The sequence below is a fragment of the Pinus tabuliformis genome, chromosome X (genome assembly GCF_031772625.1).
Source record: "Pinus tabuliformis cultivar Carrire ecotype Pingquan chromosome X, CPIR1, whole genome shotgun sequence".
Classification (NCBI taxonomy): domain Eukaryota; kingdom Viridiplantae; phylum Streptophyta; class Pinopsida; order Pinales; family Pinaceae; genus Pinus; species Pinus tabuliformis.
This window is the reverse complement of record NC_142308.1, coordinates 35,924,894-35,951,789: the sequence shown is the minus strand read 5'-3', so window position 1 is coordinate 35,951,789 and position 26,896 is coordinate 35,924,894. Positions and strand designations below refer to the sequence as shown.

The window sequence follows — 26,896 nt, the reverse complement described above, 5'->3', positions numbered from 1 at the left end:
CCGGCCAAAAGATATATCATCTTAAAAATAGTGACAAAACAATATCTTCAAAAATATCCAATTAGAGGCATAAATAAAGCAAAAAAATCCAAATTTATTTCTTATTTTATATCTTTAATGCTCGTCAACATTTTCCTCATAATTTTCAGTTTGACCCTGCCAATGTTTTTCCAATGCCGATATTTGCAACACCGAGTTTTAATAACTTTTTGGTTTCCAGTCCCCTTTTAAGTGAGCCATGATAAGTTGGCCCTCTGTTTTTCAAGGCACGAGCATAAAGAGAGCATGGTAAAATAAGCTTTTCTCAGTTAAGGCAAGCGGTCTGGCATGTGTAAATTTTTGCTGGCCCTCACAAGAGTCAAATTGGGACTGCCCTGAACAAGATAATACAGAATTCATAGCAAGGATTTTTCCAGCTTCTATCATTGTTTCGAGTTGGAATCTGGTCATGGTTCCCAACTCTTCCGGCAAGGGTTTCACCATCACTTTTCTTTTGATTCGCACTCCAAACTTAGTATCAAAATTTCAAATAGCCCTCTACGAATCAAGATGAAAGCCTGGCAAAGAAAATCAGTATCATCTATACGTAGAGATAAAAGGAAGAACACACTCTGTTATGCACAAGTCCAGACTATGTAGGGAGGGGTTTTGTCATAGTTCTGATATGTCATTGGTTCTGCAAGTCGCGATAGTCAACAGAAATATTGGTCATCCTGAAACCAAAACACCTACAAATATGACCAGGAGTCTTGTAAATTCTGTATAATATTAACAAAGTCAACACTCAAAAAAGATATTCAATTATTGTATTGATGCCAAATAATAAACAAATATCAACTTCAAAGGAAAAAAAAAACGTCGAGATTGTCAAATTATCAAAGCAATCCCAGCAATTGTGTACCAGGAACATGCATGCATGGCATTTTTTTGAACCATTTTATTTACTAATCACGATAACTAGGACCTATAATAGCTAGGCTTAAGAGTGGACCTTGCACTGAAGGTTTTGTAGTAAGAGAAAAAAATTAACTACCACAGCAAGGGAGTTGTAAATACATTTGGCAAAGAGACGAGCAAATATACTTATTACTAATGAATCAATCAAGCTTCACATCAAAGATTATTAACGTAGCAAATGAAGGATTTCGAGATGATTATTTTGCATCAACGAAAACAGATTTTATTGGAGATTAGGATCTTTTTAAGTACAAAACAAGAAACATATGAAGACCTTTACGTTTCTAAAGATCCCTATTCCTTCAGGTGTACATATTACGTGGGTTTCTTATTTAAAAAAACATAGCAATGTTCCAAAATATCGAAAGTTATAAATACTAGCATGACTTTTGGCTGCTTTTAAAATGCAAAGGAGAAGAATGACATCCCATAATAGACTGTCTCAGATAGTAAACTTAACCGCCTTTTTTATTGGCAATCAGTATTCCACCCAGTTTTGCAATATTTGACTAAGTTCCATCACATTCCAATAATTCTTTGCTCAACTCTACTCTCAATCTACATACTGCATGCTAATGCACATGGCAAGATGAAGGTGAAACATATCAAACTGATGCAGTGGTCTTCTTCACATTAGGGTCCCCGCCAAGCTCCACATGTAGATTGTTGAAAGGATATTCTTTAGGAGTCTGATAAAAAGCAAAAAGCCCACCAATAATCACATGCTAAGTGCACGAAGGTTGAAGGGGTTAAAAAAGCAATAAACATTGTCCATTTTCCAGAACTAGAGCAATGAAAGATTGTACCATTTTCTGATACTAGCATCAAGGTTACATTCTGTAACATTAAATAAATGATAAAATTACTTGTCACTGGATACACCACAACGAAACAAACAACTTGAACTAAACAAGCCAACTTTTAATGGATATGACAAGCTAATCAGCTAACCTTGGAATCAATACACCCCTACATTTGAAAAACAACTTGGGCTACAATAAATCAACTCTTATCAGCTGGGGGGATTTTACAATCAATCACATTGTCACAGCCCAGCAACTATCTATGTTTGAATAAACCTACCATGCCATTCAGTAGTGTAGTGGCTAGTCTTTTCAAACTGAAGAAGATGCAGAAGCTAATGTACAGACATAAGACACAAACCACTGGTAAATTACAATACAACAAAGTTACAAACAGTAAGAATAAGTCACTCTCAAAACCTCCGTATGCAAACAAATGAGGATAAAACTGAAATAAGTTTTTAAAATGTGGTGAGCAAACTAAATTACAAACCCGTAAAGGAGATCCATGCAAACTTATGAGATTTGCACCTGTCGAGAATATCCAATGTTGAGAACGTCCCTAGTTTTTATGAGTACATATCACAATGTTTACATATGCAAGATCGAGATTATCCTCATATTGACCTCTTTAAAGTTCTTCCAGAGTTTGTTTGAATATTGAAGCTGTCCCGAGTGTTTTGTCAAATAGTCGGTACAATCTTAGCACAGTTTCAGGTGCAGCAAAGTAGTCAAAATAGGCCTCTTATAATCTCTATCATAGCTTCATACAGAAAAAGGCAGTATTTGCTGGATGACATATACAACAGACAAGGCAACTTCATGACAAAATATATTTCAGAGACCCCCAAAACAACTTCTAGCCAAGTGCTTCCTTACACTTATAAGTGACATGCATATGTAATGTAAGGGAGTCTAACCCATAGGCCTTAATAATAAAGTGCGAAACACTGAACAAAATTGCTATCAGGATAGCTTCTATAAGTTGAAAAACTTCTAAAGGATATTAAGTTCTTAATTAGTTCATTGCACAATTCTCAGCTATCTGTAAACTGCCTTGGTTAATCCAATGGACAGTTCATCACAGCAGATCATTAACATGTTACTGCAACTCCAGTGGTAATTTATTATGCCATGATTATTTCTTATTAGGATATAATAATTATTTCTCCAATCAATAAAACTAAGGTAATAATTTAATAAATCAGAAGAGATCAACAATAATAAAATCGCACCACAGAACACCATGGACACAGAAATTACCCTGGAGATACGAGAGAAAAATTGAAGAACTGTTTGCTCTTTTTATTCTCAGATTTACAATGCAAAATATGTAGAAAAATAACAGTTCACTATCACTATGGAGCAAATGAACATTGTAACCTGATAAAGGTTGTTACCTATGTTGCAAGGGGACCTGTCCCCACCAAAATTGATGGTGTTTCCTGCGTCCCAACGATCCGGGTACTTTAGAACTCATAGAAAACTTCCCCAATTGGCTGGGGACTCCATTGGGGACTTCGGGATTTCCAGGCTGTCCCTGAGCCGTCCCTCGAAAAATCGGGGGATTTTAGGACGTCCCCAATATCATGCACATTGAACTTAAAAAAAAAAAATTGAAAACCTAAGTTCTAAACTTTAAAGTCAAAAAATTAAAAACAAATTTTGAAACCTAAACCTATCGACCTAAGTTGCACGAAACGAGGAAACGGGTATGAGTTTCCGAAACGTGACCCCCCCCCCCAAAATTTGGAAACGGGGAAATGCAATATATATATATATATATATATATATTAGGACATTTAAGAAATATGTGCAATCATAAAGCATATATGATACATTTTATTTTATTACATTATGATTAAATTGTCAATTGTCAATGCATAAACTATAAGTCTCTAAATTTACATCACATTTACTCATGAATGATCACATAATGAAAATGGCAATATCCAAAATCAGCCACGAGAAATTCCTAATTTCTTGTCTCGTGCTTGATTGGGAGTCTCCTCCCACATAGTCGAATGACCTTAGTGCTCTTGATTAAATACAAGTTCCATACCCTAGTACATGACAAAATCCAATGGAAACATTGCAATCCCCCCAATCCTGATATCCTGAAAAACAAATAAGTCTGCTGGATTTTGAGTGAGATCTAAAATTCTACTTTCTCCATATGAAATCCAATGAGGGCGAAACCACTCTCAAACATCCTGAGTCATTTCATGGTAATGTTAAAAATTTAAGTAAAAGTGACATTCTCCTTTATTTTTCATTTTCATCCGTGACATTCTCTTTTATTTTTCATTTTCATCCTTTTACTTTAAGAATTTAACATTACCATGAACTGCATATCAACACTAGGGCCATGAGGTTGAACATTAGGCTGCCCCACTCAAAAAAATCCTCTTTTTTATAACTTGAGAGGCATCTAGAAGCATCCAGAAGATATTTTAGTTGTCCAATAAAAAATTATAAGCGAAAAAATTTAAAAAATTACAAGAAAAAGTCAAGTTAGAAGAGGAAACTCCGTAGTACGGCCTGGAAACTCGTTTCCGGCCGTACTGGCCACGTTTCCTCCTCGAGAAACGAGCCAGTACGGCCGGAAACGTGTTTCCCGGACGTACGGTACGATTTTCCTCGTTTCTGTTTCGTTTCCGGCCGAAAATAGACCCTTCTCAAATGTTTCCTGCAACTTAGCTATCGACTAAACTAAACCTATCACATTCACACTAAACTAAACCTACCGCATACTACAAACTACACTACACAATGGCGAAGAAGGTAAACATTGTTATAGAAACATGACAGCAAAGGTAAACACAGGTTGCGAAGGTTGCAGGGAAACACTGAAATTGAGCGAAAGTTGCAGGTAAACACAAGTTGTGATGGTTGTAGGTAAGAGTCAAGTGAAGTTTGAGACTGTTGGGAATCACGATTTTCGTTAGACCAAAACCCACAGGTGTTAATCAATGATCGCATCACCAGAGATAAAGATCCACGAGAGGCGGTTAGACCATGTCGCAAAACACAAGGGGAGCGTTGGTTTATCCAATGTCCAACAATCTTCCCCCCAACGTGAGTCGGGTGTGTATCGAACTCGTGACCTACGCTCTGATACCACTTGTTGGGAATCACGATTGTCGTTAGACCAAAACCCACAGGTGTTAGTCAACAATCGCATCGCCAGAGATAAGGATCCACGAGAGGTGGTTAGTCCATGTCACGAAACACACGGGGAGCACTGGTTTATACAATGTCCAACAGAGACAGCGGGCGAAAGCAAACAATGAACAGAGAACTCCATTCGTGGCGGGAAATGTAAACAAAGTTGAGAGAACTCAAGGAAAGGTTGCAGGTGAAGTAAGAGTCGAGCAACAGGGCGAAATCTGAGACTCTTAATTTGGGATTTATAATTAAATTTTAATGACTTATTCATGTTTATAGTTTACAGTCACTATACTCCATGAATTAATTTTCCTTCAATTTGAACTTGTCTCTTTCTCCATGTCTGTGACAAACCTTTTCTTGGCATGAATCTTTGAAATTTCCCTATGCCACAATCACCACGACTTTAATACCATGATAAATATATGCAAGAGACAAGCAGAATAGACCAAATGAGAGATAAGATGATATATCAATGTGCTACTAAATTACTAGTGGTGTTGTCTATATACGTAACAAGTTCCATTATTCATTTTAGGAACCAATCAACTAATTCTCTAAATACATTAACATAAACATCATTTATTATATATAATTTATTTCACTTTATGACATTATTATTTATATACATAACATTTGTCTGTTAGGTCCCTATACTACTAGTGTAGCCCCTTATCGTTATTAGTGCAACCCCCTTGTTGTATTATTGTGCCCATGTAATCCCCATGTTGTTATTATTGTGCCCCATTGAAGCCTACTATTGTTATTGTTGTGCCCTTACAATATTATTGTTATGTAGGCTTTTATTATATTGGGACCACTTAGACTCCTATATATAAAAAGGAGGTATTGTCATTTGTATCATCCAAGAATTGTTCATTTGTGTAATGTAAAAGAGGTTGCCCCCTCGAAGACGTTGATTTTGAAGTCGTTGATCTATCTTTTCTATATTTTTGTGAGTTGGTTTCATAACATTTGGTATCAGAGCTTTAGATTCTAGGGTTTCGCTGCTCCAAAACAAACCATCATGGCATTTTCGCTATAACTTTTTCTCAACGAAGTTTCAGACGCTAAAAAAAAGACCCATTTGAGCTGAAATAGTTTTGAACCTCGGGTCCAAATTTCAGATCTTGTCTCGCTATATTTTTGGAGATATGATCTGAGGAAGTTAACGTTTTTACAAGGTCCAGAAATCCATCACAAAGATGTCATCGTGGCATTTTTGCTATAATTCTTTTTCTACGAAGGTTCAAACTCTGAAATTAAAACCCATTTCAGTCGAAATCTTCATGAAGCTCGGGTCTGAATTTCAGATCTTGTCTCGCTATATTTTCAGAGATATGATCCAAGGAAGTTAAGCTTTTTGCAGGCTCCCGAACAAGTGACCTTGAGAAAATCGTCATAACTTTCTCTCTGAGTATCAGATTGAAATTTTGTAAGAAGTTACAGAAAAAGGACGGACTTTAGTTTTTTGTGCATCGTTTTCAGGTCCAAAGGTTGAAGGTTCATACAAGTTCGCTCTACTGAAAAAGTGTATAATTAGGTTATCTTGGGAGATTGGGCATAACGCTTTCTTGGAGAATCCATTTTTGATCAGACTAGTGGCATTGGAAAGAGGACTCAGAGAGGTACCACAGTTCACAATTTCAGACCTTGAAGATCCGAAATTTCGGAAATACATAAGATTCAATATCGAGCTCCTATAAAGTGAAAAAATGTGTATAGTTTTTTTTTTTTTTTTTTTGGCATAAGTTTGGTTTGAAAAACTAGTTTGAAAGAATTCAAAGGGCATAGTGAAGCATAATTATCATTAATTGATGCCCCGAAGAAAGAAAATGGAAACACCTAGTAAGCAACTTGAAAGCGCTAACATGACTCATGAAGAAGAGGAAGAAATGCAACATGATATATCAAAATTACGAGACCAAGTGCAACAAATTTCACTCTCACAAAAAGTAATAGAAGCTAAGATGGATGGTTTAAAGAAAAACGTGGAAGATAAGATGGATGGCATGAAAGACAACATTGAAGATTGGAAGAAAGACATGGAAGGTTGGAAGGAAGGTTTGACAAAGTTACTATAAGAAAGGCTTTCTAATGGCGAAAATGTAGTAGAGAAAACGCATAATGAAACAAAAGAAATTTTAATCATGATTCGAAGAATGACAACATTGAAGATTTGAAGAAAGACATCGAAGGTTTGACAAAGTTGCTACAAGAAAGGTTGCCTAATGGCGAAAAGGTAGTAGAGAAAATTCATGATGAGAACAAAAGAAATGTTAATCATAATTTCATAGACTCTAACGTTAGAATAAAGACTCACCACGTTCCAAAGATCAATATGAGGAAGTTTGATGGCAAGGATTCCTTAACATGGATACTTCAGATGGAGCAATATTTCGATTTTCATAATGTGCAAAACACACAAAATGTATGCATTGCAACTTTATAATTGGAACCCCATCAGTTTGCATGGTATCGATGGCTTTGCTCTCGTAAATAAATTGTCACTTGGGCAATTTTTACAAAAGAAATGATAGCACATTATGAGGATACAAAAAGCAAAAAAAAATTTAACCAATTGATAAATCTCAAACAAAAAAGTTCAATGGTGGAGCACATTGAGGACTTGCAAAAATTGAATATAAGGGTAAAAGATATTACAGAAGAGCATAGGAGTAATGTGTTCATAGGGACATTAAATTATAACATCCAGCATGAGGTTCGCATTTGGGAACCTGATTCATTGGAGAAGGCATTCAGGTTGGCAAGAAAATTTGAAAGCAAAATTATGGAAAAAGGAAGCCTAACAATCACAACTATAAAGATGGAAGTGTTGTTGCCCCTAGCCCTCCACAACCTACAAGATTGACACCACAACAATCGAAAGAAAAAAGAGCAAAAGGGCTTTGTTACAGTTGTGATAGCAAATACACTAAACGTCATAAGTGTGCTGAGAAGAAATTATTTTACATAGATTGTGAAGAGGGAGAAGAAAAGAAACAAGAAACATCAAAAGAAGAGGATACACACCAAGAACAAAGCCTAGAGAAAGAAGAAATGAATCTGACCATATCTTGTAATGCATTGGCCAGAATAACCACTCCTCAAACTATCAAGATAGAAAGACATATCAAGAAGAAAAAGGTAATAGTGTTGATTGATTCAGGCAGTGCTCATAATTTTATTCATTGTAAGTTAGTTTAGGAATTGAATTGCTTCCTATATCCAGCATCAGAACGTCAAGTGATGGTTACAAATGGAAGAACCATAAATTGCTCTAGAAAGCGTCATAATATCAAACGATCCATGGGAGAATATATTTTGAATAGTCTAATGCTTTCCATTCCAATGGGTGGTGTTGATGTTGTACTAGGAGTCCAATGGATACAATCTTTGGGTACGATAACTTTCAATTTTCAAGAACTTTTCTTGAATTTCTTTCAAAAGGAAAGGAAGTTGAATTAAGGGGTATCGCAGGGAAACCGGGAAAGATGATCAACGCTAACGGCATGACAAAGCTTCTAACAAAAGAACAACGTGGCGTAATTGCACAATTATGTTCACTAGAGGTTCCCACGTCGAAATTATATATTTCTCCAGATCTCCAAAAAGTCTTAGACAATCATTCCAAGGTATTTGAGACTCCCAAAGGCCTCCCACCTATTTGTGATCATGATCATGATCATGCTATTTATTTGATTCCGGGAAGTGTTCCTCCAAACATCAAGCCTTACAGATATCCCTATGCACAAAAGAGTGAAATTGAACGTATGCTTGCAGAAATGCTAGACATTGGTATAATTCAACTTAGTCAAAGTTCTTTCTTTGCTCTAGTAGTATTGGTGCACAAGAAGGATGGATCATGGCGCACGTGTCTAGATTATAGGGAGCTTAACAAGCTCACTATTAAAAAGAAATTTCATTCTTCTCATTGATGAATTATTTGATGAATGCAACCGAAAAGCTCTGGGGGACGAAGCTGGCTCGAAGTTTAGGGTTTAGTTCTTCAAGCCTGCAGAACCAGGATCGGATCTGGAAGCGCACAGGATCAGAATAGCGGAACTGCTCAGAAGAGGACAAGGATTGACCCGACAAATGGTAAACGGGGGTCCATTGGGACCCCATCCTTCAGACAAATAGTCATGCAGAAACAAGCAGCGCAGGAGGGAGTGAAGATAACAGGGTATGGAAAGCTTCAGCAAGAAAACGGTACAGGCAAGGAGAAGAAACAAAAGGAGAACAGGGAGGCAACCAGCAACCCAAGAATGAAAGGAAAAGAGAGCACTGGAAAGGAGAACAGTGGGAAGAAGGAAAACACAGGGCAGAGACACACAGCCCACAAAGATAAACAAGCAGAGGAGGAAGGGGAACGAGAGGAAGGGAATCAATCAAAAGAAGAAGAGGAAAAGGAGATCGTACCAAACCCCAGCAATGATAGAGTAGCACGAGGAGCATGCAAACCCAAAAAAGCAGAAGCCCTAAGAGTAGTGATCACAGATCCGGAGATACAAGCCTATAGAGAACATATGTCCGAACATGCAGTAATCTGCAAGTTCATGGGACTGTGGCCAACAGAAAGAGCGCTATGTCAATAGAAACCCAAAGGTGATGTTAAACTACACCTAGAAGCGAAAGGTTTTTTACTGTTGTTTTTACGAATTTAGAGGACAAGGATAGAGTATTTGATGGGTGACCCTACTTCTTCGCTTCAGCTGGTCTCTACATGAGACCCTGAAAACCCAATTTCGTGCCCGAAAGAGAAACCTTCACACAGGTCCCAGTGTGGATCCATCTTTTCTCCCTTCCAATAGACTACTGGGGCTTTTCAGCTCTAAAGCAGATAGGGGATCGACTAGGAACTTTCATCAAAGCCTAGGAAGCCACGCTGCAAAGAAGATACACTTCTTGTGCGAGGATATGTGTGGAGATGGATGTTTCAGGAGCTTTACACGAAGGATTGTGGCTAGAGTACAGAGATGAAGACTATTTCCAAGCCATTGACTATAAGCAAATCCCTTTCCGTTGTAGAAAATGTCACGGACATAGACATTTAATAAGAGAATGTCCATTAAACAAAACAGGGGAAGAACCTAAGAAAGAGCAAGCAGTAAAGAGCAGGGATGCCTTCATAAGACCAAAAGCAAGACAAAGGGCAAACAGAAAAAGAACAAACAGAACAGGGTCAGCACAAGGCAATACCAGCAATGCCTTTGAAATCTTAGAGACAGATACAGATTCAGAAGAACAAAATAAGGAATCAAATACTAATGAAGGGAACAAAGAAATGACAGATCATACAACCAAAGAAGGGGAGGAACATCCCCTCAATGCAGTAGTTCAGATGCAGGGGCCAACAAAAGAGCTAGATGAAGATGCAGATATGCTAACCAGTGATGGTGGAAGTGAGGAGATGGAGCTAAATGAGGTTTTAGAGCAGGAAGGGGTGAACTTACCAGTCATGGCAGAAAACTGGAAAACTCAAGGAATAGAAAACATTTCGGAAGAGGAGATTAAAAAGATCAATGAACTATTCATTGCAAGGCAGAAGGCAGAGCTGGACAGGCAAAATAGGAAATTAGGTATAGCGAAAGGAACAGGCAGCCATTCAAAGAGCCTTTTATGCACTTCAACCAGCTCGAAACAGAGAAGGAAGAGAGGCCGCAGAACAAACAGTGAAGTACTGCAGGAACTGGGTATTTTAATGTTAAACTCTGGTAAGATGAAGGCTCTGGATGCTTTCCCTTCTTACCAATAATCTGTCTAGTTAAAAATGAAAGTTATATCGTGGAATGCAAGAGGGATTAATAGCCAAGCGAAACAAAGACTCCTAAAGAGAAAATTCCAAAAAGAGAAACCGGATATCATGTTTATACAGGAAACCAAGTGTGCTAGCAACAACATGGTGAATGTCAGCAAAAGGCTTGGTAAATACATAGAATTTATGGAAGTCGCCAGTCAAGGTTGGGAGGGAGGTTTAGTAACTCTATGGGACTCCCGTGTGATAAATATCCTCTCGACAGAAGCAACAAGATCGTTTATAGCCATGGAAACTCAAATGATAGGTAACTCTGAAACTTACTTATGCACAAATGTTTATGGACCTCAAAAGCTAGAAGAAAAATTCTCATTTCTCCGCTCTCTTTTAAATCTAAAGCTCAGATATCCCAGCTCGAAAATCATCATGGGTGGAGATTTTAATATGATAACCTCACTTTTGGAAAAGAAAATGAGGGATCAGAAAACTCAATAAGGATGCTGAGCTCTTCGCTGATTTCATTGGTTCTGCCAAACTAGTGGACATCCAGCCAAAAAGTGGAACTTTCACATGGAATAATAGAAGAGGAGGTGAGAAACAGATAGCCTCTCGATTAGATAGATTTCTTATTTCTGAAAGCATACTACTTGAAGGAATAATAGTGGAATCTGACATTCTTCCAAGTGGAGGATCGGATCATTGGCCAATCTCTCTGGTAGCGGCCATCCAAGGAACCCCCAGAAACAAGCCTTTCAGATTTGAGAAATTTTGGTTGAATCACCCTAATTTTATTCAACTGGTGGAGAAATGGTGGCACGAACCAATGGACATCAGAGGAACCAGAATGTATAAACTTCAAAGCAAATTAAGAAACATCAAAAACAAAATTAAAGAGTGGAATGCAACTGAGTTTGGGAACATATTCAAGGAGAAAACCATTATAGAGGAAAAGTTAGAACAGATTCACAAGGATTGGACTAGTGGGAACAGCAACCAGGACTCAGCAGAACAGGAAAAAGTCCTGATGCAACAGTGGCAACTACGCTGTCAACAGGAAGAGACCTTGTGGAAACAAAAATCCCAGATACAATGGCTAAAGGAAGGGGAACAGAACACCAAGTTCTTTCATAGGTCAGCGCTGGATTACAGAGGGGCCAATAAAATTCTATGTCTCAACAATGAAAAAGGGGAAACTCTCCAAAGTCACCAAGAAATAGCAACACTGCTCACAAAGCACTTTAATCATATAGCTCAGGAGCCGGGAGTAGACAGAACTGAAGCAATTGAGGAACTAACTCAGGCCATTCCTAAAATTATCACCAATGAGCAAAACCTAGCTCTTAGTAGGGAAATCTCATTGGATGAAGTGGAAGAAGCTGTTAGGAGCATGCCGAATGACAAGGCACCTGGGCCTGATGGTTTCACCATCAACTTTTATAAAGCCTGCTGGAGTTTTGTTAAGACTGAAATATGGGAAGTAGTAGAAGATTCCAGGCGCTCCAGCTCCATCCTTAAGTCGCTAAATTCTACCTTCCTCGCTCTAATTCCGAAGGAAGAAGAGGCCAACTCCCCAGAGAAATTTAGACCTATAGCCTTATGCAATGTGATATATAAAATCATATCTAAAGTTATCGCCAACAGATTGAAACCCATTCTTCCTGGCCTCATCTCGGAAGAGCAGTCGGGGTATGTTGAAGGAAGACAAATTTTGGACAATATTTTACTAGCCCAGGAAATGGTTCACACTCTTCAGACCAGGAAAATAGCAGGAATGTTGTTGCAACTAGATCTATCTAAAGCCTATGATAAGGTCAACTGGAACTACCTTGAAGCCATACTGAACGCTTTTGGCTTTGATAAACAGTGGATTAAATGGATACTGGCCCTGATTAAATCCACTAAATTTTCTATCCTGGTCAACGGCTCCCCTTCCGACCCTTTCTCTCCCTCCCGTGGAATCAGACAAGGAGACCCTCTGTCTCCATTCCTTTTTGTTATCCTAATGGAAGGTCTGAGCAGACTCATCCGCAAAGCAAAGGATGAAGGAAAAATCAAAGGATTACAGCCCCTTCTTTCCATTCCAGTGACAACTCACCAGCAATTTGTGGATGACACAATGCTGCATGGGACGCCGACTGTCAAAGAAGCCATGGGATTTAAAAAAATACTAAATCTCTTCAGCAAGGCCTCAGGTATGGAAATTAATCTTTCGAAATCTACTATATTTTTTTCAATACGCATTTGGCCATTCAAAAACATTTATCTAGTATTCTAGGCTTCCGAAGAGGTAGCCTCCCCTCAAAGTATCTGGGTGCTCCCCTTACGGACAAACCCTGGCAAAAGAAACATTGGGAGAAAATTCTGGCTAAAATGGAGAAGAGATGTCAGCACTGGACTCACAGAGCCCTCAATTTCGCTGGGAGATTAGTCCTTACCAAAGCAGTATTGCAAGCCATTCCGCAGTACCTGCTCTCTATTATCCCTGCCCCAAAAGGAGTCTTACAGCAGATAAGAGTCATCCAAAGATCTTTCGTCTGGACTGGCAATGCAGAAAGAAAAAAAAATGGGCACTTGTAGCATGGAATAAACTTTGCAAATCGAAAGAATTAGGAGGCTTAAATCTAGTGGATCCTTCTACGATCAACATGACTTGTGGAGCCAAGCTTTGGTGGAGATGGTTGAAGGAACCCAATCTCCCGTGGGCCAGACACTGGAAGGAAAAGTATACCCCAGAGTGCGACATTCAGGATCTAATCAGATTGCAGGAGGTTCCTGAAGGATCTCCCATTTGGAACTTAGCAAGAAGGAATCGCGACATTGTGCAGGATCATAGCTTTTGGGAAATTCGAAATGGGGAAACAGCTTTATTCTGGGAAGATGCTTGGCAGCAATTCCCGAAGCTTGAAGGACCAGAGTTTGCAGCCCTTCAGAGACAATGTCAGGAAAGGGGAAGAAACACTGTCCATCAGTACTGGAATCACAGCAGTAGGGACCAGGAATGGAGAGATTGGATGTTCAACGACACAGAAAGTTCAACTGAGGAAAATAACAAAATAAGAGATCTGCTCAACCAACTAAACAAAAGGAAGATAAGGAAAGCTGATGAAAAAGACCAGCTAAGATGGGGCATGAAAGGGAGTGGTAACTTCACGCTCAGGGAAGCCAGAGATCATCTCGAAAATCCAGAGCAAATGGAGGTGATTCAATGGAGCAATAAGGTTTGGGATTCTCTGTTTTGGCCTAAGATTAAAACCTTCCTCTGGCTCCTGATGCGAAGGAAAACCCTCACTTGGGAGAATCTCCGCAAGAAAGGGTTTCATGGCCCATCTAGATGCCCCATGTGCAATTTGGCTGAAGAAACGATGAACCATCTCTTCAACACTTGCGACTGGGCTTGTCACCTGTGGAACTGGGCGGAAAACATTATGCAAAAGACAGATAGAACCAGGGACTCTATCCAGGACACCATTATGAATTGGCAGAGCGGGTATTCAAGTAATACAAGAATTAATAGCATATGGAAAACCTTGCCAGGATTTATAACCTGGACCATCTGGAAGGAACGGAATAGAAGAATCTTTCAGAATGAATACAGAGACATAAATCATTCTCTAGATACAATTACCCAAAATGTAAGACAATTAATCCTGGTAAGATGCAGAGCAGAACCAGATAACCAAGCTTCGGTTAGAGACTTACACATTTTAAAAGCTTTCAAATTGGACGTCGGCAGAAGCATGGTCACCACGAACTGCCAACAGGAACCGAAAACCGCGTCAATTGGCTGGAAGCGTCCACCTTCAGGCTTTCTCAAGCTGAATTTCGACGGAGCATCCAGAGGTAATCCAGGTTTGGCGGGCATCGGGGGCATCATAAGGGACAGTGCAGGGGAGATTCTACACATCTACAGTAGAGCCTTAGGGGAAGGAACAAATAACGAGATGGAGTTTGCTGCCATGGAACAAGGACTCAGAATCCTCAGAGATGCACAGGTTGGCGCAGCGGTGGTTGAGGGAGATTCAGAGCTGGCAATCACAGCGGCAAGGAAGCTTTACGTGGGAGCTAAAGCAAGTAAGGTTACTAAACATTGGAGACTTGCCAAGGTTACAGACAACATCGCAGTATTGCTGGGAGAGATGAAAGGTCTGATTTTTCAGGCTGTGCGACGGAAAGCTAATATGGTTGCGGACCATCTGGCGAACTATGGAATCGAGCACCCAAACACTACGTGGGACAGCTGTTGGCAGAATGTAGACTGCCCGGAATTAAAAGAAAAGTGCACCCAGCTCTCCAGGCAAGATTTGGGTGACGATGAATGAGATTGATTTGTGGGAAGGCTATAACGACGTCATACTATGATGAGACATGCTGGCAATGCAGGCACCATTAAAGATTGGCAGAGGAAAGAAGGACAAGCGAATCCGGCGCATTCATGGCGCGAGCAGAAGAAAGATGATATATTATCAGATATGATTAATAAGGATATGCGCCGCCTAAGCCATGTCAAGGAGTGGGACACTTGGCAGGCACTGAAGCAGGAGAGAAAAGGTGACCGTAAGGGAAAGAATGCGAGCCACTACCAAAACAATTCTCCATCACGCAGAAGTAATTATGATATGACCTGCAAGTTGCAAAGGAATAGGCGGTCTTCAGCCGGTAATATCCCAGGCAACCTCTATTTAATATCAACCAAAGGCAGGGGCAAAAGCACTGTTTTATCGTGTTATAGGCCAGAACCCCTCTATTCTGCTGAAAGCACCCAAAACTATACCGTGAGTGAAAGCACGATCATGGCAGGGGAAGGTAGTCGTAACGCCTCTGCTAACAGAGATCTCAAGATGGCCAGAGAGATGTATGAAACTCGCACATCGCAGAAGAATAAGCGAAAGATTAATGACCTGGAAGCTATGGTAACTGAGGAAGAAAAGAAGCTGAAAGAGCAAGAAATGGAAGAGGAAGTGGACTGGCTCCAGGATCCAGGAACTGTCACCACGCGGGCTACCCAATTTGTGAGGACACAAGCAGAAAGCTGGAGAATGAAAACACTATTAGCTAAAGCCTTAAGCATGCAGGGCAACTATGCGGAGCAAATGCGTAAGGTCCAGCACATCACTGAGGCTAAGACTGAGGAACACATAGCGATTTTAGAGAGCCTGGAATTCAAGGTTAGCGCGCTGGAGCAACAGGTAGATATCATTACAAAGAAGCTTACGGTGTTAATCAAACTCTTAAGGCAAACTATTGGTCAGGATGCAAGGCAAGTCGAAAACCAAAAGGAAGAACCGACAGGTGATTATCAAAGCAATCATCCCAAGCCTGCGCAGGCAGGCATCTCAATGTCTGAACCAGCTCCGGAGGCATCCAGGAATTATGTTGTGCTCAAGATGTAAAGGGGTTGTTTTTGCCTCGGCTGGTTTTTGGGTTCTTTCGGCTGGTCTGTTATGGTCCTTTCTGCTATGCTGGTTAGTTGGTTTGTCGCTTCTGAAGTCTGTCTGCTGCCTCAGTTAGGCAGGTGTTTAGTTGTATGTTTTTAGTAAAGCTCTTTTGCTCTGCCACCCTGCGCGGTGTGCTCGTGGTAGTATGGTTATCTCTTTTGGTCAATTTTGAAGATAGGCTTGCAGTCTGGCAGCCCTCTGTCTGCAGGTGCAGACTTTTTGTACTATAAATACTTCTTTTTTAATATAACAAGCTGACTTACACAACAAAAAAAAGAATTATTTGATGAATTGCATGGAGCAATTTACTTCAGCAAGTTGTACCTTCATGCAGGATATCATCAAATCAGAAAGAAGACTGAAGACATTCTAAAGACAACATTTAGAACTCATGAGGGTCATTATAAATTTTTGGTCATACCTTTTGGCCTTACCAATGCAACTTCTACATTTTAAGGTTTGATAAATTCCATTTTCAAACCCTTCCTTACAAAATTTGTGTTAGTATTTTTTGATGATATACTAATCTACAACAAGTCTTGGAAGGATCATGTTCAACATGTTGATAGAGTGCTCAGACTATTGGAAGAGAAACAGTTATATGCAAAAACCTCCAAATGTTTCTTTGGAGTACAAGAGGTGGAATATTTGGGTCATATTGTATCTCATGAAGGTGTTAAGGTAGACCCTCAACAACAAGAAGTCCTCCAACTCTTAAAGGATAACCTCACTTTGGCACAGAATAGAATGAAAAAACAGGTGGATCAAACTCGCAGCGAAAGAAGTTTTGATGTAGGCGACTAAGTATTTCTACAACTACAAACATACAAACAAATGTCCCTCAAGCAAGCTAAGAAGGATAATAAATTATCACCAAAGTACTATGGTCCTTACAAGGTGTTGCAAAAGATTAGTACTATGGCATACAGATTGGAGCTTCCTGCATCTTCCTAGGTGCTCCCAGCTCTCCATGTTTCATGCTTAAATAAGGTTATAAGTGATAAGCTCCCAATTCAAACAATATTGTCGAAACTTGACAAGGAAGGAAAAATCACATTGGAACCCAAAGTAGTCACGGAAACCAGAACCCGACAGCTACAAAATCTATCAATTTCAGAGTATCTTATCAAGTGGAAGAACTTACCCGCTGAAGATTTCACATGGGAGGACGAAAATTTTATACAAAAAGCATCCATAACTACTCAAACATTGAAGACAACAGGTTTTGAAGGAGAGGGGCATGTTAGGTCCCTATACTACTAGTGTAGCCCCTTATCGTTTTAGTGCAACCCCCTTATTGTATTGTTGTGCCCATGTAGTCCCCATGTTGTTATTATTGTGCCCCATAAAAGCCCACTATTGTTATTGTTGTGCCCCTACAATATTATTGTTAAGTAGGCTCTGATTATATTGGGACCACTTAGACTCATATATATAGAAATGAGGTATTTTCATTTGTATCATCCAAAAATTGTTCATTTGTGTAATGTAAAGGAGGTTGCCCCCTCGAAGAGGTTGATTTTGAAGTCGTTGATCTATCTTTTCTATCTTTTTGTGAGTTGGTTTCATAACACTGTTACTTTCGAAATAAACATTACAATGGCTAACTCATCTTTAACACTTAATGTTATAAGGTAAATAGATGGGATGGTAATACTCTTTGTGCTCTGTAAATAATAATGATTTTGAATGATTATGATATACATTACACTGATGACAAGTCCCGCAAGGTTCTTAATTTCTAGACTCTTAATTTGGGATTTATAATTAAATTTTAATGACTTGTTCATGTTTACAGTTTTATTAAATTTTACTTTTAGTCTTTAAAGTTTAGCTGCTATTTAAATTTTGAAATGATTCATCATGCATCATAGAATGATTATGTAGACAGTAGTATATTGTAGGTTGTAGCAGAGTAATAGTACTTCTTATGTTCTTGACAATGGGAAATGATGATGAAAATTGTTTTTGTGATACACAATGATGATTAGATAGTATTACACATCAGTGTTTTATTTTGTAATTTGAATTTCAAAATTAGTGATAGTTCTAATTTTTATATTTTAATTTATCATTCATGTTTATGCTGAATTACTAAATTTTATTTTTATTTTTATTTTTTAATAAATATAAAAATTAGTTGTCACACTTGTCATCCCCAACCTGCTATCCCTTAAAAATTTGGGGGTGTGCTCTCGCTGTCTCAGAAAATCGTTCCCCCATACCCCCCGTCCCCCCGTTCCCACAGCCAATGCAACATAGGTTGTTACCAATGTTTTAAAATGCCAAATTAGACTCGAAATTGGCAAAGGGTCAAACCAGACTTGGATTGGAATCAAATAATATTTCAATGTTGCAAACATCAGAATTGACATAAAATCGGCAAGGGTCTAGAAAACCAAAATATCACAAAAATCGGGAAAATATCAGTAAAACTCGGCAAACATTGCCTAGGCCTAACAATCAAAATTTCAAGATTTTATCGTGATAAAATCGGGATGTTTGCAATGCTGATATATTTGGTTGAACCACTGAACAAGGATGAGGTCGATCCCTGTGTGGGGCCTATCTAAATCTATTTCTATTTCTGGTCAGAGAATGGGGGGGGGAATGATAGACAAGGGATATTTGTCAATCCCTGCAAGTGACGTGATGATCTTTGTTGTAATGACTTCGAGCCTTGTCGTTGAGTCTGAGTAGTCCCTTGAGGATCCAAACATGTATATTCTTCACATGGAACATAAAGATATGTATCATGGAATATATATATATATATATAAGTCAACATAAATCTAAGATTCCAAACCATTAGAGATTAAATATGCAAAGTTTAGTCATGTATAGGGTGATACAACAAAATGGTACAAAAAATGCATGATCAACAAGACTTTAAATGGCCTATAGAGTCCAAAACATGACATGCTACAAGTTACTAGCCTGTTGTATATTATTGATCAGCTATATTTTAGGATTTAGGGGTGCGAGAAGGTAGACTTAGAAAACCTGTGCGCCTATACTCATAAGTCATAACAGTTAGGATAGAATCGAACAAGCTATAGCTGGTTTGAACATTGACCCGGCCAGTTTAGTACAAAACCAACCCCTGAACCAGTTCAATGGCTGGTTCAAGGGGTTCAATGGTTAGACCAACCAAACCAGCAAGTTCCAACCCCAGTTTGGCCAATGTTAAAAACACATGTTGTGACAGGGTTGTCATCTTCCTCTACTTTGATCTAATATCCCACTCCTTTGTATAAATAAACTCTGGAATATAAAATTATTGCAATAGTCTTGGAATAATGATCATTTTTCATATTCTAGAATCAATTATTGTTAAGTTTTCTTATTAAGGAATTTAGACTTCTGTGATCCATAACATTGTTTAGAAAATCTTCGGCAAAATCACATAACCAATCTTTTGTCGACGCGTTTCGAACCAACCAGTGTGGTTCATCGTCAGGACAAGTTGAAGAACCAATCCGGCTTAGCTTGATTAAATAGAGTGTGCAGAGACTCCAACGGTTATAATGCCAACGGCTAATTTGACCAGAGGTCCTAGTCAAACCACTAATTTAACTATTAATATTCTTAGAAATAGCTAAAACCTATAATTCATTATTATTAGTTCATATATTAAGAGAGTTCATTAGTTAATTTGGGTATATCTAAAATATAAAATTTTTATAATCCCTTTCTTATTAATAATAATCTATATATATATTATCATTCAATATTATTTAAATTTTAATAATAGTGTTAAATCACTATTATTCTAAGAATTTTGTTACCTTAGGTAATTTGAGTATTTATTTAATTAAAAAGGTCAATACCCTAAAATATAAAAATTATATAATCCATTTTTTTTTATTATTTAGACATAATAGACATGTATAATCGTTCATATTTTTTTATTAATTAATCTATATATATATTATCATTCCAATATTATTTAAATTTAAATAATAGTATTAAATCACTATTATTATACGAATTTTGTTACATTAGGTAAATTGAGTATTTATTTAATAATAATTATTTAAATCAAATGGTCCAAAGGTAAAAAAATTTAAAACTAATTCAGTATATCTAAAATATAAAAATTATATAATCATTTTTTATTATTTAGACAAAATAGTCATGTATAATCGTTCATATTTTTTTTTTATTATTAAATAATCTATATATATTATCATTCCAATATTATTTAAATAGTATCAAATCACTATTATTCTAAGAATTTTGTTACATTAGGTAAATTGTATATTTGTTTAATAATAATTATTTAAATCTAATGGTCCAAAGGTAAACTCTAATGTATTATTTTTATTAATTATTTAATTACAATGGCCCTAAAAGACAAATATAAAATTTTTAATTTTAATTTTTTAATAAAATTATTGAAGTTAACTCTGTTGTTAGGTAATTATATTATTACTAATACGGTTTAAAACGAGTTTTCTAGACAATAGTTAAAGTGAATATTAATTTTAAATTTAAAGTTATAGTAGAATTAGAAATAAAGGCATAAATAGTTGAAATTATGGAAGCAAAAATTCTAATCTAATTATAATATATCCAAAAGTATCATAACGGGATAAGGTTAATTAATTAATAACTCAATAATAACTCAAACACTTCATAATAATAGGACTATCTTGCCAAAAACAGAACTTAAGGGGAGGGAAGACAGAAACCCTAAGACCTAACAAAAGGGGGAATGAGGAGGCTCGGAAGACAAGGCTGGGACCCAGCAACTGCTGATCCTCCAGCCATCATCCCTATTAAGATTGTTCGGCCTTTTCTCAATCTCCAGGGCCTCTCTAAATTTGCGATGGTGAAATTGCGCAACTTTGGCAATGACTTGAGCCTCCTCTATACAAACATGATGCATAGTCTTCTCTGCATGCTCAGCCAGGGCTGAGGACTTGGTCCTACCATGCCTTAAGTCAGCCGAATGCTCGCTAATCCGCTGATTGATAGAGCGACCAGTGTCACCAATATAAGGGGTCCCACAGGAACAAGGAATGACATAGACGCCCTTCATGTCCTTAGGGTCAATCGGGTCTTTCACCGACCTGAGGGAGCCACGGATAGTGTTGAGAGGTCTAAAAGTTGCGGGCACATCGTACTTCCTCAGAATCCTCGCAATCCTGTCCGTGGTCCCCTGGATGTAAGGAAGGTTCACACCCAAGATATGATCTTTAGGAACCCTTCGGATTGAAGGTTCCTTCTTGGCCCTGAGGAAGGCTTTTTGACCGAGGTGCCTGAGGGAGCCACTATCCGTGGCTCCCTCAGGTCGGTGAAAGACCCGATTGACCCTAAGGACATGAAGGGCGTCTATGTCATTCCCTGTTCCTGTGGGACCCCTTATATTGGTGACACTGGTCGCTCTATCAATCAGCGGATTAGCAAGCATTCGGCTGACTTAAGGCATGGTAGGACCAAGTCCTCAGCCCTGGCTGAGCATGCAGAGAAGACTATGCATCATGTTTGTATAGAGGAGGCTCAAGTCATTGCCAAAGTTGCGCAATTTCACCATCGCAAATTTAGAGAGGCCCTGGAGATTGAGAAAAGGCCGAACAATCTTAATAGGGATGATGGCTGGAGGATTAGCAGTTGCTGGGTCCCAGCCTTGTCTTCCGAGCCTCCTCATTCCCCCTTTTGTTAGGTCTTAGGGTTTCTGTCTTCCCTCCCCTTAAGTTCTGTTTTTGGCAAGATAGTCCTATTATTATGAAGTGTTTGAGTTATTATTGAGTTATTAATTAATTAACCTTATCCCGTTATGATACTTTTGGATATATTATAATTAGATTAGAATTTTTGCTTCCATAATTTCAACTATTTATGCCTTTATTTCTAATTCTACTATAACTTTAAATTTAAAATTAATATTCACTTTAACTATTGTCTAGAAAACTCGTTTTAAACCGTATTAGTAATAATATAATTACCTAACGACAGAGTTAACTTTAATAATTTTATTAAAAAATTAAAATTAAAAATTTTATATTTGTCTTTTAGGGCCATTGTAATTAAATAATTAATAAAAATAATACATTAGAGTTTACCTTTGGACCATTAGATTTAAATAATTATTATTAAACAAATATACAATTTACCTAATGTAACAAAATTCTTAGAATAATAGTGATTTGATACTATTTAAATAATATTGGAATGATAATATATATAGATTATTTAATAATAATAAAAAAAAATATGAACGATTATACATGACTATTTTGTCTAAATAATAAAAAATGATTATATAATTTTTATATTTTAGATATACTGAATTAGTTTTAAAATTTTTTACCTTTGGACCATTTGATTTAAATAATTATTATTAAATAAATACTCAATTTACCTAATGTAACAAAATTCGTATAATAATAGTGATTTAATACTATTATTTAAATTTAAATAATATTGGAATGATAATATATATATAGATTAATTAATAAAAAAATATGAACGATTATACATGTCTATTATGTCTAAATAATAAAAAAAAATGGATTATATAATTTTTATATTTTAGGGTATTGACCTTTTTAATTAAATAAATACACAAATTACCTAAGGTAACAAAATTCTTAGAATAATAGTGATTTAACACTATTATTAAAATTTAAATAATATTGAATGATAATATATATATAGATTATTATTAATAAGAAAGGGATTATAAAAATTTTATATTTTAGATATACCCAAATTAACTAATGAACTCTCTTAATATATGAACTAATAATAATGAATTATAGGTTTTAGCTATTTCTAAGAATATTAATAGTTAAATTAGTGGTTTGACTAGGACCTCTGGTCAAATTAGCCGTTGGCATTATAACCGTTGGAGTCTCTGCACACTCTATTTAATCAAGCTAAGCCGGATTGGTTCTTCAACTTGTCCTGACGATGAACCACACTGGTTGGTTCGAAACGCGTCGACAAAAGATTGGTTAAGTTTTCTTATGTCTTGAAAGTTTAATTTGAGATACAGAATTATTGTTGAGAGATTTGTGGAGGTTGTTGAGAGATAGTAGGTAATGATTGATTCAAGCATTTGCTCATGGACATGTATAAATATTGGTCTTCTTAATGTTAATGATTTGAGCTGCTGTTATAATTACTGAATTTGTGCATTGCTCCATATTTTCTGGTGTAATAATTCATTTGGTATCAGAGAAACAGCAGAAGTATAGTGATATAGTGAATCATAATCCATAGATCCAAGGTTGAGAAAGTGTAATACTGCTGCCTATTTTTTTGGATGTTTGGCTTCTTGTTTGGTGTTTGACTCAATGTATGGTAGCATACGGATGCAGCACCAATTCCTACTCACTGTATTTTCTATCATTCTGAATGGTGAAAAAAAAAATTGTGATTAAATTTGCTAGTTTTAGTTTTTTTTCATCTGGATAGATTGTGAATACTATCTGCCGCAAAGTTGAGGCATTGTGAAGGTTGCACGACGGTAATTAGAGGTGAAGAGTACGGTCACCTGCAGAATTGGATCACAGAGTTGCATTGAAGCAGCAACGTCGATCAAAGGTGTGAATCAAAGCATGAGAAAGTACTAACTGAATAGTGGAAGAGTGGAACTGCATGGCGCACGAGAGCTAACCTGCATAGAATGTGAAACCCTACATATACTTACATGGAATGTGGCATGGATGGACCTGCACATAGAGCAAGCTGTGGCACAGAACCGGTGCATATACCTGGAGTTTGTGGAACGTGCATGGAGCTCACGGGACCTGCATAGAGCTTTGCAGTGTGGAGACGAAGTAGCAAGGAGGCTTTTGTGCTTCGAGACTGAGAGAGTGCTTGGATTCTTGCAGAGTGTGTGGAGTCTATGTGAAGCTGCATGTGGACTTGTGCATGGAGCAGTGTAGAGATATGGCCTGGTTCAAGCACAGAGCAGAGGCATGAATCGATCACACCGAGTGCTGAGCTTGCATAAACATGATAGACCTGTGTGTAGGTTTGAGTTGAAGTGAATCAACAAGATCAGGTGCTTAAATGTATTTAATATGAGGCATTTTTAAAAAGTGCATATGATGGTATGAGAGGTATATTAGAGATATATTTTTATATTAAGCAAAGTTCATAAGATCCTCTGTCGAATGTTTGTGAAAGGTATTTTTAGGTATATCTTAAAAGTATATTACCCAAGTGTAAAAAGGTATATTACTTATCATCTCTCATTAAGGGAGATTTTAAACAAAGAATTTGTAAGCTTGTAAAAGGGTTTATCCCTCATTTGAATAGTGTAGTTAAGCATTCTCTGTACTCTCAATTTAATAAAAAATATCTTTTTTGGTGGTGGTGGGTGAGTCCCATTTTTCGAGACAGTTGTTCTCATCCAGAGTTAAAGTGGGATAACGTGTGTGTTCTCCCTTGCTCTTTTTTGGTGTCTTGTTCATTTTCTTCAAATGGTGACAAGTAATATTGTGCTTCCAAAACTCACAAGTATTAATTATTTTTATTGGAGCAAAAGAATGCAACTTATATTTATCAGCAAAGATTTATGGGAACTAGTAATTGATGGTTATGATATCCCTTTTGATGATGCATACAAAGCATTGGATGCTGATGGAAAACAAAAATTATGGGAGCTTATAAAAAAGATAATGGAGCACTTTCTTTATTTTGTAGTGCTGTTGATGAATCCGTCTTTCCATGAATGAGCACAACACAAACTTCTAAACATGCATGGACTATATTAGAAAACACATATGAAGGAGCAGCAGTTGCTAAATTACAAACACTAAGGAGTGAGTTTGAATATGCTAATATGCAAAGTAATTGTTGACTTTGTAGCTTTAGAAGGTCTTCTGCATAGGCTTGTGTCTACCACGCAGAAGAAGTCCTCTTTAGGTGGTCGTTCGAGAGCAACTAATATGATGATTGATCTCCTTCCTAACCTTTTTTTTTAACTTAGGAAAAAGTGAATTGATTAATTATTTAATTAATGTTGACTTTAGGCTAATGTTTATCTAAGAATAACTATTTAGTATTAAATTATTTAAGTGACTCAGATCCAATCTCCACCGTTGATCTAAAAAGGTTGGGATTTAATCTTAGCTGTCTATTACTTTGGAAATTAAGGATTTGGCCCATGGAGAAATTATAAAGAGAACCTATGGGAGACGCTGAAGACACACTGCATTGTGAAAATTCCTTAAACTCGGGAATTCCTACTGCAGCACTGATGATATTTCTTCTACTTGTTAGATTTACATGAACAAGTTATTTGCAGTTTCCTACGGCAAACATTGAAATACATACACTGCAGCTTACACCATTTAAATAATATGCCGAAACAAGAAACTGAACAATAGAGAAAGATACACACAAATGACAGTTGTTTTTGGACAAACATTGCCGGAAAAACCCAATGCGGGAAAACTCGCAGCAGATCTAAGGGTTTTTACTATTAAGTTGAAGTTATTTTTGAATACAACTACTGGATGCCCTCTTGACAATATAGTAACAGAGAAAATCACTTAGTAGAAGAAACTGGTGAGATTACCTCACTCTACGCTACAAGTCCCGGTTGATTCGGCAGTTAAACCAACAATTTCCCTAGCTACTTCTGCGTGGGCCCTGCATCAGCTCACCTAGGAATTGATTTTCCCTCAGAAGCCTTTTCCATCCCTCACGACTCAGAAACGTCAACCTCTTCAGCAAACTCGAACTTTTGCGCTAGAGGCCCCTACGCTGCTCTACATGGGGCCTGCGTGAGCCCTTCATGGCTCTGCGTCACCCTTTCTGCCCTCTGCGTTGCCTCCTCTGTGTGTCTCTCTGCCCTCTGCGGTGCCTCCTCTACTGCGCAAATGTTGCATATGTACTGTTGTTGACTGCCACTGTCAACATTGCATCCGTACTGCAACTCCCTCTAAAATTTTGCATCCGTGCTACTACTTGCACTGCCACTACCCACTACCTTTGCATTGCAAACCGTTGTTGCTACTGCATCAGCAACAGAAAAGCATCCCAAATTATTGAACAAGTGTTCAACATAGATGCATCTTTATGTTGAAGATCTGACTGTTGCTAGTCTCACGCTGTCCCTCTGAAGCCACTGCATTGTTGTTTCTACTGCACTATGCCTCCCTGCACTGTTGCAACACTGCACTACACTGCTCAGACTTGGCGTTCTAGCCACTACATCTGTCGCTCCAACACTCCTCTACACCATTTGACACTTAGTCCATCCTGCTACTACTGATCTGGGCTCCCGTAGCAAAGTATTGATCCAAGAGGTGGGCTCCACAAGGATCCTACCTATCTGTAGCTCTTTCAAACTACAGCTCTAAATCATCCCACCTCCCTCCTAGAGGTATCTCGATCATCATGGAAAACTCCTTGGGCTTCGACCCACTGCTGTTGCTTCTGTCTTGCTTGAGAGTTGCCCACATCTCATCCCAATTCGGCAAAGTCACCCCACCTAGGATACTCTGGACAAAGACTTGCCACTCATCTGAGACTGAATTGAGGGCCAGTCTAATCAACTCAGACCCTTGAGGTATAGATCCCACAGCTGCTAACTCATCACCGATCTCCTGAAGCTTCGTGAGGAATGGGTCTATGGGCTCCCCCTTCTGCATCTCTGTGCAGATCTCAATTCCTAGTCTAAGTAAATCTTTCGTTGCTCGAAGGATCCCTGATATAGTGTAGACAACGCATCCCACATCTCCTTAGCAGTCCCTCTACTAGCGATGTGACAGACTACATGATCCTTCACTCTGTCAAGGATCATTCTCTTT

The 26,896-nt window shown here is 37.8% G+C and overlaps 1 protein-coding gene across 1 annotated transcript in view; it reads right to left on the bottom strand.

Annotated features, from left to right (window-relative positions):
- Positions 1–1,402: 1,402 nt before the first annotated feature.
- The window catches only part of LOC149138209 (NADH dehydrogenase ubiquinone 1 beta subcomplex subunit), a 44,627-nt gene continuing 19,133 nt past the window's right edge, over positions 1,403–26,896 (bottom strand). Inside the window, exon 4 of the mRNA XM_089448860.1 lies at positions 1,403–1,646. Coding sequence (XP_089304986.1) covers positions 1,563–1,646 — 84 coding nt within the window. The 3' untranslated portion in view covers positions 1,403–1,562. The remainder of the gene's footprint in view (positions 1,647–26,896) is intronic.